Raw genomic sequence first — 15,922 nt, forward strand, 5'->3', positions numbered from 1 at the left:
GCATCTGTAAAAAGAACCTCTTTGTATAAAAACCCCCCGAGTGACATTATATTTGTATTCCACAAAGTATGACCAAGATCCAGCCATAACGGTATTTTATAATCCCATTTGAGTCGGTGCTTCTTCCAAACTCTCATCAAAGAGTCTCTAAGTATATGACTTTTAAATACTTTATCAACTTTGTCATCATAAAATAAGTAGGCATGCCATCCAAATTCAAGATCAAAACTTTCTGCATTCAATATTGCAACCTTTTTACTTCCAAACCAATCACTTGTTAAAGTTAAAGCTGCTGCATCATAATATAGCTGTAGGTTTGGAAGTTTAAGACCTTCTCTTTCTGGAACATCTTGCATAATTTTCAATTTCACTCTCGGCTTCTTCTCGTTCCAGACGAACTTATTCACTCCAGATTGCCAAACTTTCAATTGTTTATCACTTTTAAGCACCGGAATCATTTGAAACAAAAAAAGAAATCTTGGCAAAATATTCATCTTAACTGCTGCTATTCTTCCAAGTAGAGACAGCTGCAGTTTTTTCCAAGTCTCCATATCTTTCTGCACCTCTCGCCACAACACCTCATAGTTATTTTGAAACAATTTCAAGTTTGATTCTGCAACCTGAACTCCTAGATATTTTACCTTAGGTACAGTCTCAAAACCTGCCCTCCTTTCAAGCTCATGTTTATGATCTTGTGTCATGTTTTTAGCTATCATTTTAGTCTTTTTTGGATTCAGTCTAAAACCTGAAACTTTACCATAGTCTTGTATAATGTCCTTCATCAAGATTATTGATTCCATTGGTTGTGATAGGGTAACAACCAGATCATCTGCAAATGCCTTTATTCTGTAATCCTCTTGCCTAATCTTTTTACCTTTCAAGATATTAGAGTCCCGTATTGTATTTAGCAAGACTTCTAGTGTTAAAATAAATAAAAATGGGGACAACGGACATCCCTGTCTTGTTCCTTTTTCAATTTTAAATTCTGTTGTCAGACTTCCATTAATAATGATCTGTGCCTTTTGCTCTTGATAAATTGCTGAAATCGCCTGTATAAATTGATCCCCAAAGTCCATCTTTTTTAAAGTCTTTAGTAGAAAATTCCAATCCACTCTATCAAAGGCCTTCTCTGCGTCCAAAAAGACCAGCACTGCAGGAATCTGTTTATTCTTCTCAAGATATTCCAATAAATCTATTACTTGCCTTACATTGTCCTTCATGTATCTGCCCTCGATAAATCCCGCTTGATCATCATGAATCACCTTTTGAATTACTGGCATCAACCTGTTGGCTAGTACTTTCGCAAAGATTTTATAATCTGTATTCAAAAGAGATATTGGTCTATAGTTCTCTGGTTTTTTAGGACCGATTTGTTCTTTTGGTATCAAAGATATGTAAGCTGTTGTCCATGATGGGGGTATTTTACCCCCTTGCTGAATATTGCAAAATAAATCTCTAAGTTGTTCCACCATTTCAGCTTGCAAAGTTTTGTAATACACTGCGGTCAAACCATCCGTGCCAGGAGCTTTGGCTGTTTTTAACTGTTTAATTGCTACTATTATCTCCTCCTCTGTTATAGGATAATTCATTCTGTCCTTTTGTTGATCAGTAATCTTTGTAACTCTTTTATCGTTTAAATATTTTTCTATAAGTCCATTCTGCACCTCCTCTTTAGCATATAATTTAGTATAATAGTCCACAAAAGCTTCTTTAATTAATTTTTGTTGAAAGATTTCTTTCCCTCCAATATCAATACTATCAATAGTCCGTATACTTTGTTTTTTCCTCAATGTGTAAGCCAACCATCTACCCGGTTTATTAGCGTTACAAAATGTGTTATGCTTCGCATATTGTAAGTTTGTTGCAACTTGTTCCGCCATAAGCATTTGAAATTGGTCTTTCAAAAGTTTTATAGCACTACGTATTCTTTCATCTGTTGGATTTTTAATAAGTAACTGTTCTTTATTCTTTATTTCTATTTCCAGTTCAGATCTTTTCTTTTGTCGGAACAATCTATGTTTAGAGTTCATGTAGATAAGTACCCCTCTCATATAAGCTTTACTTGCGTCCCACACAATTTCAATTGGGGTACCTTTATTCAAATTTATTTCAAAAAATTCTTTCAAATGCTTTTTAAGTTCTGTTGTATTTTTTTCATATCTAAACAAATTCTCATTTAATCTCCAAGAACGTCTCTCAACCTTGTCCATCTCAATTTCTATCCATACTGGGCTATGGTCAGTCAAAGTTCTTGGAAAAATCTTTGTTCTTTTTGTCTTAACAAGTAAATCATCTGTCAACAAAATGAAGTCAATCCTAGAGAAGGATCTGTGTCTGTCAGAAAAAAAGTGTAGTCCAATTCTTTTGAATTATGTATTCTCCAAACATCTTTTAATTCCATATCTTCTTTCATGTCAAAAAAGGTCTGTGGTAGTCTGATCCTAGACTTTGCCAAACTCTTTTTATCTAATTTAGAGTCGATTACTCCATTCCAGTCTCCCATAATTAAAATAGATCTGTAATCCCATTGCAATATTTTAGTATGTAACATCTTATAGAAATAGTCCTGTTGTTGATTGGGAGCATAAATTCCAATCAGAAGAATTTGGCCATTTGCTGTAAGCAGTTCAATTACTACAAACCTACCATCTTCATCTGCTTCTATAACTTTAGCTGTTAACTTTTTATTTACATAAATAACCACACCATTCTTTTTTTGCGAAGTTGAAGATATAAAATGTGTTCCTAGTTTGGAGTTTATCAAATATTTTTGATCTTGAGTTGTGATATGCGTTTCTTGTAAACAAATTATATCATTATTAAATTGTTTCAAATATGTAAATAATTTCTTCCTTTTCTGTGCTGAATTCAACCCATTAACGTTCCAAGATAAACACTTAAACATCATCACCCTCTTTCTGGAGCAAAGAGCAAAATAATTGAAGGTCATCCGAAAGCTTCGATCTCGCTCCCCCCATGGCTCCAGTCTCTTGTGCAGTACTCTTAACTGCCTCCTTGTCTTGTCTTTCCTGTTGTTGTTGTTGCTTTTGTTTAAGTAACTTAGATTGAGCTCGAGTTATACGTTGATCCTTAACTTCAATCATCCGAACCGAGTCCAAGATTGGAGAAGATTCCAGCAAGGGCTCATCCAGAAAACCTCCTTCTGCACCTTGCACTTCCTCTGATTCCTGCTTAGACTGTTCTTGCAATTCTCGTTGAGGTTGCTTCTCTTCACTCTCTTTAATCTCCAAAACTGTAGATGTACGTGGAGATGGTGTTCTTTCCTTAAGAATAGTAGTATAGAAGTGCTGTGCCTTCTCCACGGTATTCAAACGGTATCTTTCTCCCTTGTATCTGAAAATTATGCCAACTGGTGCGTCCTACCGGAAAGGTATCTGTAAATTTTGCAATTCCTTAACAAGAAAGCCAAATTCTTTTCTAGCTTTCAGCATTTTAGGAGGCAATTCTTTATAAATTCCAATTTGTGAGCCCCCCACTTGTACAGAAGTGTAAAAGGATTTTTGCAGGATATCGTTTCTTATTTCTCTATCTGTAAAATATATGACCACATCTCTAGGTAATTGTCTTTGTCTGGCCACCCAGGAGTTCACTCTGTAAATTTTGTCTATTTTGTGAAAAACCACATCAGGATTAACTTGTAGAATCTTGGCCAGGGCCTCAGAACAAATTTGTCTCAAATCCTGTCTTTCCTCCTCTCGAATTCCTCGAAGCCGTATAGCAAACTCCATTGCCCTGAATTGTATCATGACAATCTCGTTTTCAACTCTTTGCATTTTATTGTCAACATCAGCAATTTTATAATCATTGTCTTTCATCTTAACATTAACTTCTGATTTAAGTTCTTCAACTTTAAAATCAACTTTCCCAATAAATTCTGCCAGGCCAGATGCCACTTCTGATATTTTTTTGGTCACCTTGTTTTGGTTCTGTTTCACCATATCTTTAACTTCATTAATTTCCTGCATAAATTCCTGATGTGATTTTTGAAGTTTATCATCTATCTCCTGTTGAGATTTTTGAAATTTATCATCCAAAGTTTTAGAAATAAATTCTTTTAAATCTCCCACATCAAATTCTTTTTTCTGAGTCTGTAGCTGTTGAGCAGGGGGAAGCTGCGTTTCATGTTTGTGTGTGGGGGATCCCCCCCCTGTTGCCTTCCCTTCCTGCTTCTTTGAAGCCATCCTGCCACGTGATCTAGTTTTTCTAAAGAGGGAAGTTCCTTTTCCTTTCCCTCCTGCACAAAGACTTCTAAAAAAGTCCCCCAGATTTGATCAAATAAAGGTTGAAGTAAAGCAAAGTCAAGTATTGAAAAGGGAGAAATTTTCCACTTGTTTCTCTTATTACAAACAAAGCAACTTTGTAGCAACTTGGAAACTTTGTAACAAAGCAAGATAACTTCACCAATCCACACTCGCTGGCTCGTTAACTCTAAGGCTGAGCGCCATGTTTTTCCAAAGCACTTTCACTCATTCGCATTTTTCTCAGATTAAAAAGTCAACAAAGCGCTAATACTTGCGTTTCCAAGTTTCAGGATTCAGGTAGTTTCGCTGTTTATTAAAGCTGGTTCTTTTCGCTTTGAGTTTCCTGCAGCCGGCTTGTTCTGCAAAAGCAGAATCGTCCCACGTCGCCCGGAGTTTCAGGAGGTTGGGAGGGAGCCACGCCTGTTCTCTCCCCAGAAACTTCCCTGGGGGGTTACAGGGGCTCAACCTGTGCCCTGCGATCTCTACTTCATCAATCCTGTGGATTTTGAAGTTTTCGAGCCGCTTCTTCGTCGCGAAGCGGCTCTACAGGCGGTGGGGCTGGCGGAGCTTCAAAAGGCGCCGCCATCGCCGAAGACAGGGAAACCGGAAGTCCCATGTTGCCTGATCTTAATACCCTGTATCTTATCCGAATCCCGTATTCTGTTCAGCAATACTTCGAAAATTAGAATAAACAGTAGAGGAGACAAGGGACATCCCTGTCTTGTTCCTTTCTCAATTTGAAATATTTCTGTGAGACTACCATTAACTATTATTTGTGCTGTCTATTTCTGATATATTGCCTTAATAGACTGTATAAAATGCTCTCCCAACTGCATCTTTTGTGTTACTTTCAATAAAAACTGCCAATTCAATCGATCAAACGCTTTCTCTGCATCCAGAAACATAAGCACTGCAGGGACTTGGTTGTTCTTCCCCAAATACTCCAGTATATTAACTATTTGTCTTACATTGCTTTTCATTTGTCTCCCTTGTATAAATCCAGTTTGATCTTTATGAATCACTTGTTGCATAATGACATTAATCTATTTGCCAAAATTTTTGCAAAAATCTTATAATCTGTATAAAGCAATGATATAGGTCTGTAATTTTTGGGTTGACTATGATCCTGATCTTCTCTCGGGATCAGGGAAATAAAAGCTGTTCTCCAGGATGGAGGCACTTCTCCTCCCTGTTGTATTTTAACAAATACTCCTTAAGAGGTTCTACCATTTCTGATTGGAAATTTTTATAATACACTGCTGTCAAACCATCTGTACCAGGAGTCTTTCCACTTTTTAACTGTTTAATTGCCAAAAGAATTTCCTCAGTGGTTATTAATACATTCAATCTTTCCCTTTGTTCCTCAGTAATTGCAAGAATATTTTCCTTCTGCAAATATCTCTCTATATCATTACCTTGTATATTATCACCAGCATATAACCTCGTGTAGAAATCTAAAAATGCTTTCTTAATCATATTCTGTTGATATACCTCTTTACCTTTGTACTCTATTTTTTCTATTGTACGAGATTTTTGTTTTTTCCTTAACATATATGCTAACCACCTGCCTGGTTTATTTGCGTTACAAAAAGTATTATGTTTAGCATATTGCAAGTTCGTTGCAACTTGATCTGACATCAACATATTAAACTGTCCTCGCAATATTGTAATGGCTTCTTTTATATTCTTGTCGTCTGGTTTATCCACTAACGCCTGTTCTTTCTTTTTTATTTCCTCTTCCAATTCCCTCCGTTTTTTCCCCTGTCTACGCCTGTAAGAATTATTCAAATTTATTAAAACTCCTCTCATATATGCTTTACTTGCATCCCATACCATTTCCACAGGTGTACCCTTATGCATATTGAAAACAAAAAATTCTTTCATTAACTTTTTACATTCTATCACATTTGCCTCATATCGAAACAAGTTTTCATTCAGTCTCCAGGATCTCCTGGACCCCTCCCCAGATTCTAGTTCCATCCACACCGGATTATGGTCTGTTAAAGTTCGTGGACATATCTTCGTCTTCTTTACCCTGGAAAGAAAATCATTTGTAATTAGTATAAAATCAATTCTAGAAAAAGATTGGTGCCTATCAGAAAAAAAAATAAAATCCTGTTCTTTCACGCCATATATCTCTCAACTCCATATCATCCATCATGTCAAAAAAAGATTTAGGCAATTTAGCCCGTGTTTGAACATTTGGCAAATGTCTTTTTATCTTTTGTGGTGTCCAATACACCATTCCAATCACCCATCATTATGCATGATTTGTAATCCATTTGTATTAATTTTTTATGCAAAAGTTTATAAAATTTCTCTTGTTGCTGATTGGGAGCATATACTCCCACTAAAAGTATTTTCTTCCCTTCTATTAATAGTTCAATTATTATATATCTTCCTTGTGGATCTGCTTCAATTAATTTAGCCATTAAGTCTGTTCTTAGATATATAACTATACCATTTTTCTTCTCAGGAGCTGATGAAACAAAGTGTTTGCCCAATCTAGCATTTATTAGGTATTTCTGATCACTTGTTCTAATATGTGTTTCTTGCAAGCAAATTACATCATTTTTAAACTGTTTCAAATAATGAAATATTTTCTTTCTCTTTTGTGGTGAGTTTAGGCCATTAACATTCCATGTCAAAAATTTATTTGCCATCCTTGGCCCCTGAAAGCTTATAGAGCACCGACTGGAAGTCCTCCTGGAATTTCCTCTTTGGTCTAGCTCCTCCCACAGCTTCCATATTTGTAGTTACAATTTCTTGGATTGTTATCTGGCTTTGTTGCTTCTTTAGTTCTTGTTCTTTGCGTTTGGTTGCTGCTCGAGTTTGTCTTTGATCCTTGGGGTCTTCCATTTTTTCAAATAAATCCAGAAGTTGAACATCCTCTGAAAGTTGCAATAATTCTTGTTGAGTGGTCAGAACACCTCCTTGAGCTTGTGCCTGCATAATTTCCTTTTCCCCCTTTCTGACCTCTCCTGGTTCTTTCCTTCTTCTGGCATCTGGAGATGGTGGGTTTCCAGCCTTTAGTATGGTAGTGTAAAAATCTCTTGCCTTCCAAACTGAGTTGAGACAATGTCTCTCACCCAAATAATTCACCACTAATCCGGCTGGAGCTTCCGATCTGTATTGTAACTGATGCCTTCTAAGTTCATCAATTAGAAATGCATAGTCCTTTCGAGATCTCAACATTTTTTGGGGAATCTCCTTCATTACTGAAACCTCCTGTCCTGCCAGTTGAAGTTTCTTCTTATAAGAGACTTGTAAAACTCCGTTTCTTGTTCTCCTTGTGACAAAGTAGATCACAATATCTCTTGGTAATTGTCTCTGTCTGGCAATCCATGAATTGACGCGATAAATTTTGTCTATTTGTCAGGCACACTCTGCTTTAGACTCTCCAGTAAACTGAGCAAGGGCTTCTGCAAAAATCTCTCTAAGATTTTCCTGGTTATTTTCTTTCAAGCCTCTGACCCTCACTGCCCATTCCATCGCTCTGTATTGTGTCATTATAAGTTCTGCTTCCGCCTTTTCCATCTTGTTTTGAGCCTCTCCCAATGCGAATGTGTAGCTTCCACATTCAGATTAAACTGATCAATTTCATCCACCCTTTCTTCCAATGATGTAACATGACCCACCAGTCCCTTAAATGCATCCACAATACTTGAAGCTGAACCAATCTTGTAAGAAGCTGGGTCCCAAGTACATAGTAGGTCCTTTCCCAATTGTTTGAATGATAAACCCAGTTACAGTGGAATTACAGCTACCTAAGAAACTCAGACAAGTCCACCCAGAGTTCCACTGTAGCTTATTGAAGCCCTTCCAAGGCTCCAAGTTAAGGCCAGTCAAGGATAAGCCTCCCCCTCTTGTGATGGTAGGGGTGGGGGGGAGATAAAGAGAATACTGGACTCAAGATACTTTAAGGGAAAAGTGCAGTGAAAAGGATGTCCCTTAGCCAATGCCAAGTGGGTAGATGCCCAAAATGTTAGCGAAGACAAATTAGTAAAAAGAGTTCATGTAAAATACCCCAAGTGACCAAAGACATTAGTCAAGGCTAAGATCACCTAAGCAACAAAATTAATCTGTGTTTAATATTTTCCTTCAGGAGGTCTGTATGTCAAGACTTGAACCGCTTTGCTTCTTTCGAACCTTAATGCTTTTCAAATTGCCAATGAACTTGGGGGAGGGAAAAGGGAAATGGAAAGTGGAGAATATATGCAGAGATCATGAGATCTCAACGTCACTGCTGCAGGTGCTTGAGAAAGAGATGGACTATTCCCATAACAAAGGAACATCTCATAATTGGACAATGTGATCATCCAGGGATGGGAAGGAGGAGAAAGTACTGTTTAACCGGGCAAGCATTTGCACAGGAAACCAGAGCTGGTTTTGTTTCTTCAGTACCAACATAGTGCATCCAAATAAAGTTTTACTTTTGGGAATTCAATTCTCCCGAGAGTGTTTCCTTATTTTGGAATTGCTAATTGGACAGATGACACCTAGCTAGATTCTTATCCATGAAGTTCCTGAGCTCTGCTATCTCCCTTGAGGTCATTAAGTACATCTTTGGTTTGGGCAGTTTGGCCCCAGGCAGTATTTCAATTGTGCAGTTGATGGGGAGGTGCAGGGGGAGTACATCTGACTCCTGCTCACTAAATACTTCTGCTAAATCACAATATTCCTTTGGGATTCCTGGCTCTGCTTGCTCACTCTTAGCTAGTGCCTTAACTGACTTCGCTTTCAGTTTCCCCGCTGATGGCGCTCACCCAACTTTGTGCACCTTCTCCACCCCTTGCGACTTTGCCACTTTATTTTTCAGGCACCACTTGTTGCTCTCCCAGTTAACTGATGGATTCCACTTTTTCAGCCGCGACAACCCCAGTATCATAGTCTCTGCCATTTTTGGGGTCATTATGAACCAAATAGTCTCTCCTGGCCAGTCCCAAGCTTCATCAATGCCGCTCCATCCGAAAGAACGATCGCCTGGATGTCATCCTGTATCCAGCCCTCGTCAACCTGCCTTCATGCTACCCCCTGCAGAATTTATCCCCCCAGGCTGGGGATTCTATCCAGGCCACGGGTGGGTTCAGTGCCAGTGGACGCCAGTGCCTGCTGCTTCCCCTTTTACGGGATCACCATGGGCCCAATTTGCCTCAACGATCCCAGCAATGCCGTGGGGTCTGATCCAGCAGCCAGCAGCACCGCCGCTATAGGTTCCAGTTCAGCCGCCAGCATTCACCGCGCCTCCAGTCACTGTGGCGATTCCGCCAACAAGGGCCCCGCCACCACGGTTTAGAGCGACATTTGATGGTAAGCCTATCAAACTGGTCTATTTCCTCAGTATGGCCTCATATAGATCAGTATGGAAAGCAATACGAAACAGATTGCGACTTGGTATCTGCCATCTCGGAAGGGATGAATGAGGGAGATGCTGCTGACTGGATAGTCCAGCTGCATAATGAGGGGGTTGCTGAATTAAATGATGCAGAAGGTTTTGTTGAGCTGCTCTGGGCCAGATTCGAAGACGGAGACCGAATCAACGAGAGTGAAGCCGAGATAAAGGTGATGAGTCAAGGAAATCGACCCATAAAGGATTTCATTTGGGACTTTAGACAGGTTGCGGGGAACCTTGGACATTGGCCGGACAGAATATGTCTGCATTATCTTAAAGAAGCCATTGATCAAGAAGTCAGAACTGCCTGTGGAATCCGGGGGGGGGGGGTTATGCCAGAGTGAGTGCAAGACTGGTATACCATGTCAATAGCTCTTGATAAAGAACTTCACCCATGCCACAACCCCTCAGCTGAGCGGCCCCCAGGGAGAAGTGTTTACTAAACTTGACTTGAGAGAAGCCTACTACAGAGTGCACATAAAGGAAGGGGATGAGTGGAAGACTGCTTTCAATTGCCCATTAGGTAGCTTCCAATTGAAAGTCATGCCCTTTAGTCTCCAAGGAGCCCCTGCGGTATTCATGCAATTGATTAACGAAGTGCTGCATGAACATTTATACAAGGGGGTTCTAGTCTACTTGGACGACATTCTCATATTCAGTGAGACATTAGAAGAACATGTGAAACTAATCTGACAAGTACTAAAGAAACTGTTAGCTGCAAAACTTTATGCGAAGCTGTCCAAATATGAGTTTCACAAAACTTCTCTGGACTACCTGGGCTACCGAATGTTGAACGAAGGCATAGAGATGGATCCTGGGAAAGTGTGAGCCGTACTTGACTGGCAGGGCCCTCACACCAGGAAACAGCTGCAAAGTTTCCTGGGGTTTGCTAACTTCTACCGGCAATTCATCCCAGCCTTCGCGGAAGTAGCCCTGCTGCTTACCGAACTGCTAAAGACAGGACCGTCCCCTGTAAAGCCATGGCCGATGCAGCCGTTAGCCTGGACACTAAGTTGTTAAAAAGCACTCGAAAAATTGGAACGGCTGTTTGCAGAGGAGCCCATCCTCTCCCAGCTTCCATTTTAAAGTGATGCTGTTCAGACTACAGGCCGCCCATGCAGTCTTCATGCAATTGATTAATGAGGTGCTGCATGAGCACCTCTACAAGGATGTTCTAGTCTATCTGAACAACATTCTCATATTCAATGAGACGTTAGAAGAGCACACTAAACTAGCGCACCAGGTCTTGAAGAAACTCCTAGTGGCTAAATTTTACATGAAGCTGTCAAAATTCAAGTTCCACAAGACCTCCCTAGACTACCTGGGCTACTGAGTGTCAAATGAGGGAATTGAAATGGACCCAGGAAAAGTAAAAGCGGTGCTAGACTGGGAACCCCCACGCACCCGCAAACAATTCCAGAGCTTCCTCTGGAGTTCTTTTATAGGGTTTTCCAACTTTTACAGGCAGTTCATCTGTCAGCTTTGGAACCCATATTAGGCCAGAAGCTTCAATGCTGCCACCTTCTCATGTGTGGGAAAGTAGGAGGGGGGATTAAGGAGGGGGGTTGTTAGTAGACATAATAGCATTCTTCCTGTTGGTCAAGTTCAGGAGCTTTGACTTACTGAAGGAAAACCCGGGCTTTTTAGATTCGGGTTTTCCCAGATGTGCCATTTGGAAAAATGCTTGCTTCCACGTCTTTACTTGGAGTTGGGGTTTTTCTGGAATGCTGACATTAACCCGAATCTCCTTTAAAGCCTAATGGCAGTCAGTAAGGGGGCTGTCGGGGGTGCTGAGCCCCAGCATCTACCGACAGTCTTTACACCTGGGTGGTGCAAAGACTCAGTGAAGATGGAGGAGAAAGGAGAAATCGGAGAGGGGCTACTGGGGGGGCAGATGCTCAAGGAATTACCGACCCCTTGCTTTCTTCTTCTGAAGAAACGGGACGAGCCATGGAGGCTGCAGAGGAAACCCTTCAACTGGGGGCTCGGTCCAAAGTGTCAGATTCTTGGAGGAGTTGCCAGTCCAACCCAGCTCCAGGAGGGGAAATGAAGTCGCTTCGTGAGCCAGACTGGAGGATGGGGACTGCTGTGGGATCCGGAGACTCCCAGGACTGGGATCGGCTGCAGCCAATGTGAAGCCAGTCCTTAACTGAGCTCCCTGAGTGTTTTGAGCGGATGGAAATGGGGAGTTACACACCCTCTTCCCAACCCCTTGAGGTGAGATGGAGGCTAGTGCAACCTACATTCACCTTCCCTGATCCGGGACATGGAGGGGGGATTAGTAGGGCACAGACTCCCCCCTACCTGGCCAGGGGCGAAACGAGAGGATTAGCGCACCGTGGCCATCCTGCAGCAGTGGGACACCAGGCGCAGCTGGCATACGGAATGCAAAACCCCCCTTTTGGGGCCCCTTGCCACCCTGCCTTCACGCTACCTCCTGCTGAGAGTATACTGCCAGGATGGGGTTTTTATCCCAGACAAGGATGGGTCCAGTGCCAGTGGTATCCTGTGCCATCTGTTCCAAGCATCCAGGGATCCCCATGGCCCCCGTATGGCCCAACGATCCTGGCACCACAGGGGAAACTAATCCAGCAGCTGGCTGGAATGGCCCCCCTCCCTCCAGCACAGTAAGCAGCTCAACAGCCAGGGGCCCTCCCCCAGCAGCCGACGACGTTGCCCTCCCTCTCTCCAGCCCAGCAAGTCTCCAGCATCCAGTTGGAGTGCAGCAACCAGGAGCAGCCCTGCAGCAAGCTCTATGCCAGCCAGCCAGGGCCGGGGCCCCTCCCTCCGCAGGGCCAATGCCACCCCGCTTCAAAGCAACCTTTGACGGGATGCCAGCCAAACTAGCTTATTTCCTCAGCAGGGTCTGGGTTCATGTAGATCAGTACGGGAACCAATACGAATCAGAACAGGACTTGGTGTTGGCAATCTCAGATGGGATGAATGAGGGAGAGGCTTCTGAATGGATAGCCCAGCTGCACAATGAGGGTGCTGCAGAACTGAATGATGCCGATGGGTTTATTACACTGCTCCATTCCCAATTTGAGGACCGTATAAATGAAAGCGAAGCCACGCTCAAGGTCATGAAGCAAGGTAATCGACCTATAAAAGACTTTATATGGGACTTTAGACGAGTTGCAGGGAATCTAGGGCATTGGCCTGACTGCATACTCCTACACTACTTTAAAGAAGCTATTGACCCAGAACTCAGAAAAGCCTGTGGGATCTGCGGGGGGGTGCCTGAGCATCTCCACGACTGGTATACCATGTCCATACCTCTAGACATGTATATTCCATTTATTTAGATTGTCAGCCTAATGGCAGAATTTTTTTTTTAATTTCTGTATAGAGCCTCCTGTAATTAATATATGTCACTCTAAAAGTAAATAATTGTATTTTTATATTAAACTATATCTTTGTATTATTAATTTATATCATTCCATATTCCATAGTATTCCAGTATTACTAATATAACTATTTTTTGCTATTGATCAGTTCAGTTTATAATTTCTGTGTTGTTTTTGTTTTGTATTTATCTTGTGGCAACTGAGTATTCTCAGACTTTGGTCCTAAATTGTAGAATTTACTCCATGTCTTTTCTTTCTTTCTTTCTTTCAGGAGATCTTTAAAAATCCATTCATGTATCATTTTCAGTAGTTTAAAAGGATTTTCATATGAATCTTTTTTCAATGTTAAGTTTTGTTTCAGCAGATTGAAATGATATCAATTTCAATGTAAATTCTGAGCTGTTCAGGGCAAGTTATAGAAAAATAAATTTATTATTAATATTGGTATTATTTAGTGTCTCACAAAATGCATCACAAGTACCCTGTTTTGCAGACTCTTCCTTTATTGTTTTACTTGGTAAACTTCCATAAATGGCTACTGTGCTAATTTTACAAACAACAAATCAAAATGTTACAGAGGAGTAAATGTGTTTAATTCCCACTCAGGGGTGAAATGCTCCCGGTTCGAACTGGATTGCCTGATCGGATAGTAATGGAGGCGGGTGGTTCAGAGAACCGGTAGCAAAAATCCCTGCCCCCTCCTGCCCAGCTGAGCCACACAATCATCAGAGGCTTTTTTTTTAAAAAAAAATTTAAAGCATTTTTTCTACAACCTCTCCAGTGGAAAAAAATGCTTTTAAAAGTAAAAAAAAAAAGCCTCTGATGATTGTGCGACTTAGCTGGGATCGTCAAATGCTTTTAAAAGCCTCTGACAATCCCAGTTGAGTTGCCTGATCGGCAGAGGCTTTTTTTCTTTTAAAAGCCTCTGATGATCCAAGCTGAGTTGCCTAATCGTCAGAGGCTTTTAAAAGAAAAAAAGCCTCTGCCGATCAGGCAACTCAGCTGGGATTGTCAGAGCCGAAGAGGTTGTAGAAAATATGGTTTTAAAAGTTAAAAAAAAAATTGGCCACACCCACCCACCAAGCCACGCCCACAGAACCGGTAGTAACAAATTTTAGATTTCACCACTGTTCCCACCTATAACTGAATGCAGTAGATACATAAAATAAAAATAGCATTCATACTTTATTATATTCAGTGAACAAATTATAATGTAAAATAAGGGAGCAAGAGCCTGTAGTACAGTGGACTATAGCACTGTTATTAACAGATTAACATCTGCTTCTTGCAATTACTGCAAGTTCAAATCTCACCAGGCTCAAGGTTGACTCAGCCTTCCATCCTTTCAAAGGTAGGTGAAATGAGGACCCAGATTGTGGGGGCAATAAGATGACTTTGTATAAATATACAAAAGTATGAAGGCTATTGCTTAATGCATTGTAAGCTGCCCTGAGTCTCCGGAGAAGGGCGGCATATAAATTAAAGCAAAAAAAGGGGGGAGGCTCTACATTAGTAAGTTCATAATATAATAGTGATAAACATGTATGCATTTAAATTAATTGGGCATGTGTGAGTCTGTAAATTTCTGTGTCTGTGTATATATATGTATGGATGCTTAATTAGCTTCATAAGGATTCAAAGGGGACAGAAAGTATATTTAGCATTTCTTTAGGAGATTTGACTCCAAGTGTAATTTTGGAGGGTCAATTCCAGAGAACCAGAGGCAAGGGAGAAAAAAATCTCTATGATTATTCTAGCATGTTGGAGAATTTGTTGACACTAGCACAGTAATTGGATCTACTGCACAAACGTATGAGCCAGTAGCAAGACTTTCTAAAACTGGGGATGCCCTTAGGCAAAGCATGATGTGCCAATACCAGAAATTCACATGGTATCTTCCATAAATGCCTAGTTATAATATGAACAGTAACATTTTGGTCATAGATTGGAGGGTAAAATGGGGTCTTGGATAACCTAGAAAATGACTGTTACAATAATCCAAATATGACACAACACAGTATGAACTAACTGGTTGACCATCTTTGTTATAAGAAACTAAAAGATCCTGTGTAGATTCATTAAACAGAAATTCCAACTGAGACCAGAATTTCTGTTGTTAAGCAAATCACTGTAATTGTTAAGTGAATCATGAGGTCATTAAGTGAAGCCAGCTTTCCCCATTGACTGCTTATTGGAAGCTGGCTGGGAAGGTTGCAAATGGTAATCACATGAATCTGGGACCTTGCAACCATTATAAATGCATGCCATTTCCTAAACTCCCAAATTTTGATCACGTGACCTTAGGGATGCTGCAACAGTTGTAAGTGAAGGGACTGAAATGGTTGCTAAATGGATGATTACCTGTTTATGACCAAGCCTACCTGCTTATGACCAATTATTAATATGAAAGAAAGGCTTTCAAGACAGTTTACCATTGATTTGAGTATTTTGATTCCTCATAAACATGGAGAGCCACAAATGTCACTTTCAGTTTTGAACAAAAATATGGAATTTAAATGCAAAATATCTGACCAATTTTTCACCAAATGTTCGACATAAAGATCTTTCCTGAACTATACTTTCTCTTTCTTCCTTATCCTTGCATTTTTTAGGATTACTACCACAGCTGCCTGTATGATGGATTTACGCAGATATCCCTTGGATGAACAAAACTGCACACTGGAAATCGAAAGCTGTAAGTCTTACTGTTCCCTACTGATATATAAAATTACAATTTTCCTTGGAAACATATCACACTGAAAAATCATAGCATAGACTTTGTTTCCAGCATTAAAAAAAATCCTGTCAACATTACTGGCATTTTTTCATCTTTGATGAAGTCATCTACAGACTCCCTTGTATCATTTGAGGCCTTGTTTAAATGTTATAGTCAGGTTCTTAGTTGATGATTTTGCCAACTA

General features: G+C 40.4%; 1 protein-coding gene across 7 annotated transcripts in view; it reads left to right on the top strand.

Moving 5' to 3' along the window:
* Positions 1-15,922, top strand: part of GABRB1 (gamma-aminobutyric acid type A receptor subunit beta1) — a 277,599-nt gene that overhangs the window by 210,560 nt on the left and 51,117 nt on the right. For all 7 annotated transcript variants that reach the window (XM_034432891.3, XM_034432893.3, XM_087875272.1 and 4 more), the window contains one exon: positions 15,614-15,696. In XM_034432891.3, the coding sequence (XP_034288782.1) occupies positions 15,614-15,696 (83 nt within the window). The remainder of the gene's footprint in view (positions 1-15,613; positions 15,697-15,922) is intronic.

This window comes from Pantherophis guttatus, chromosome 8 (assembly GCF_059756535.1).
Source record: "Pantherophis guttatus breed Tessera chromosome 8, ASM5975653v1, whole genome shotgun sequence".
NCBI classification, from domain to species: Eukaryota; Metazoa; Chordata; class Lepidosauria; order Squamata; family Colubridae; genus Pantherophis; species Pantherophis guttatus.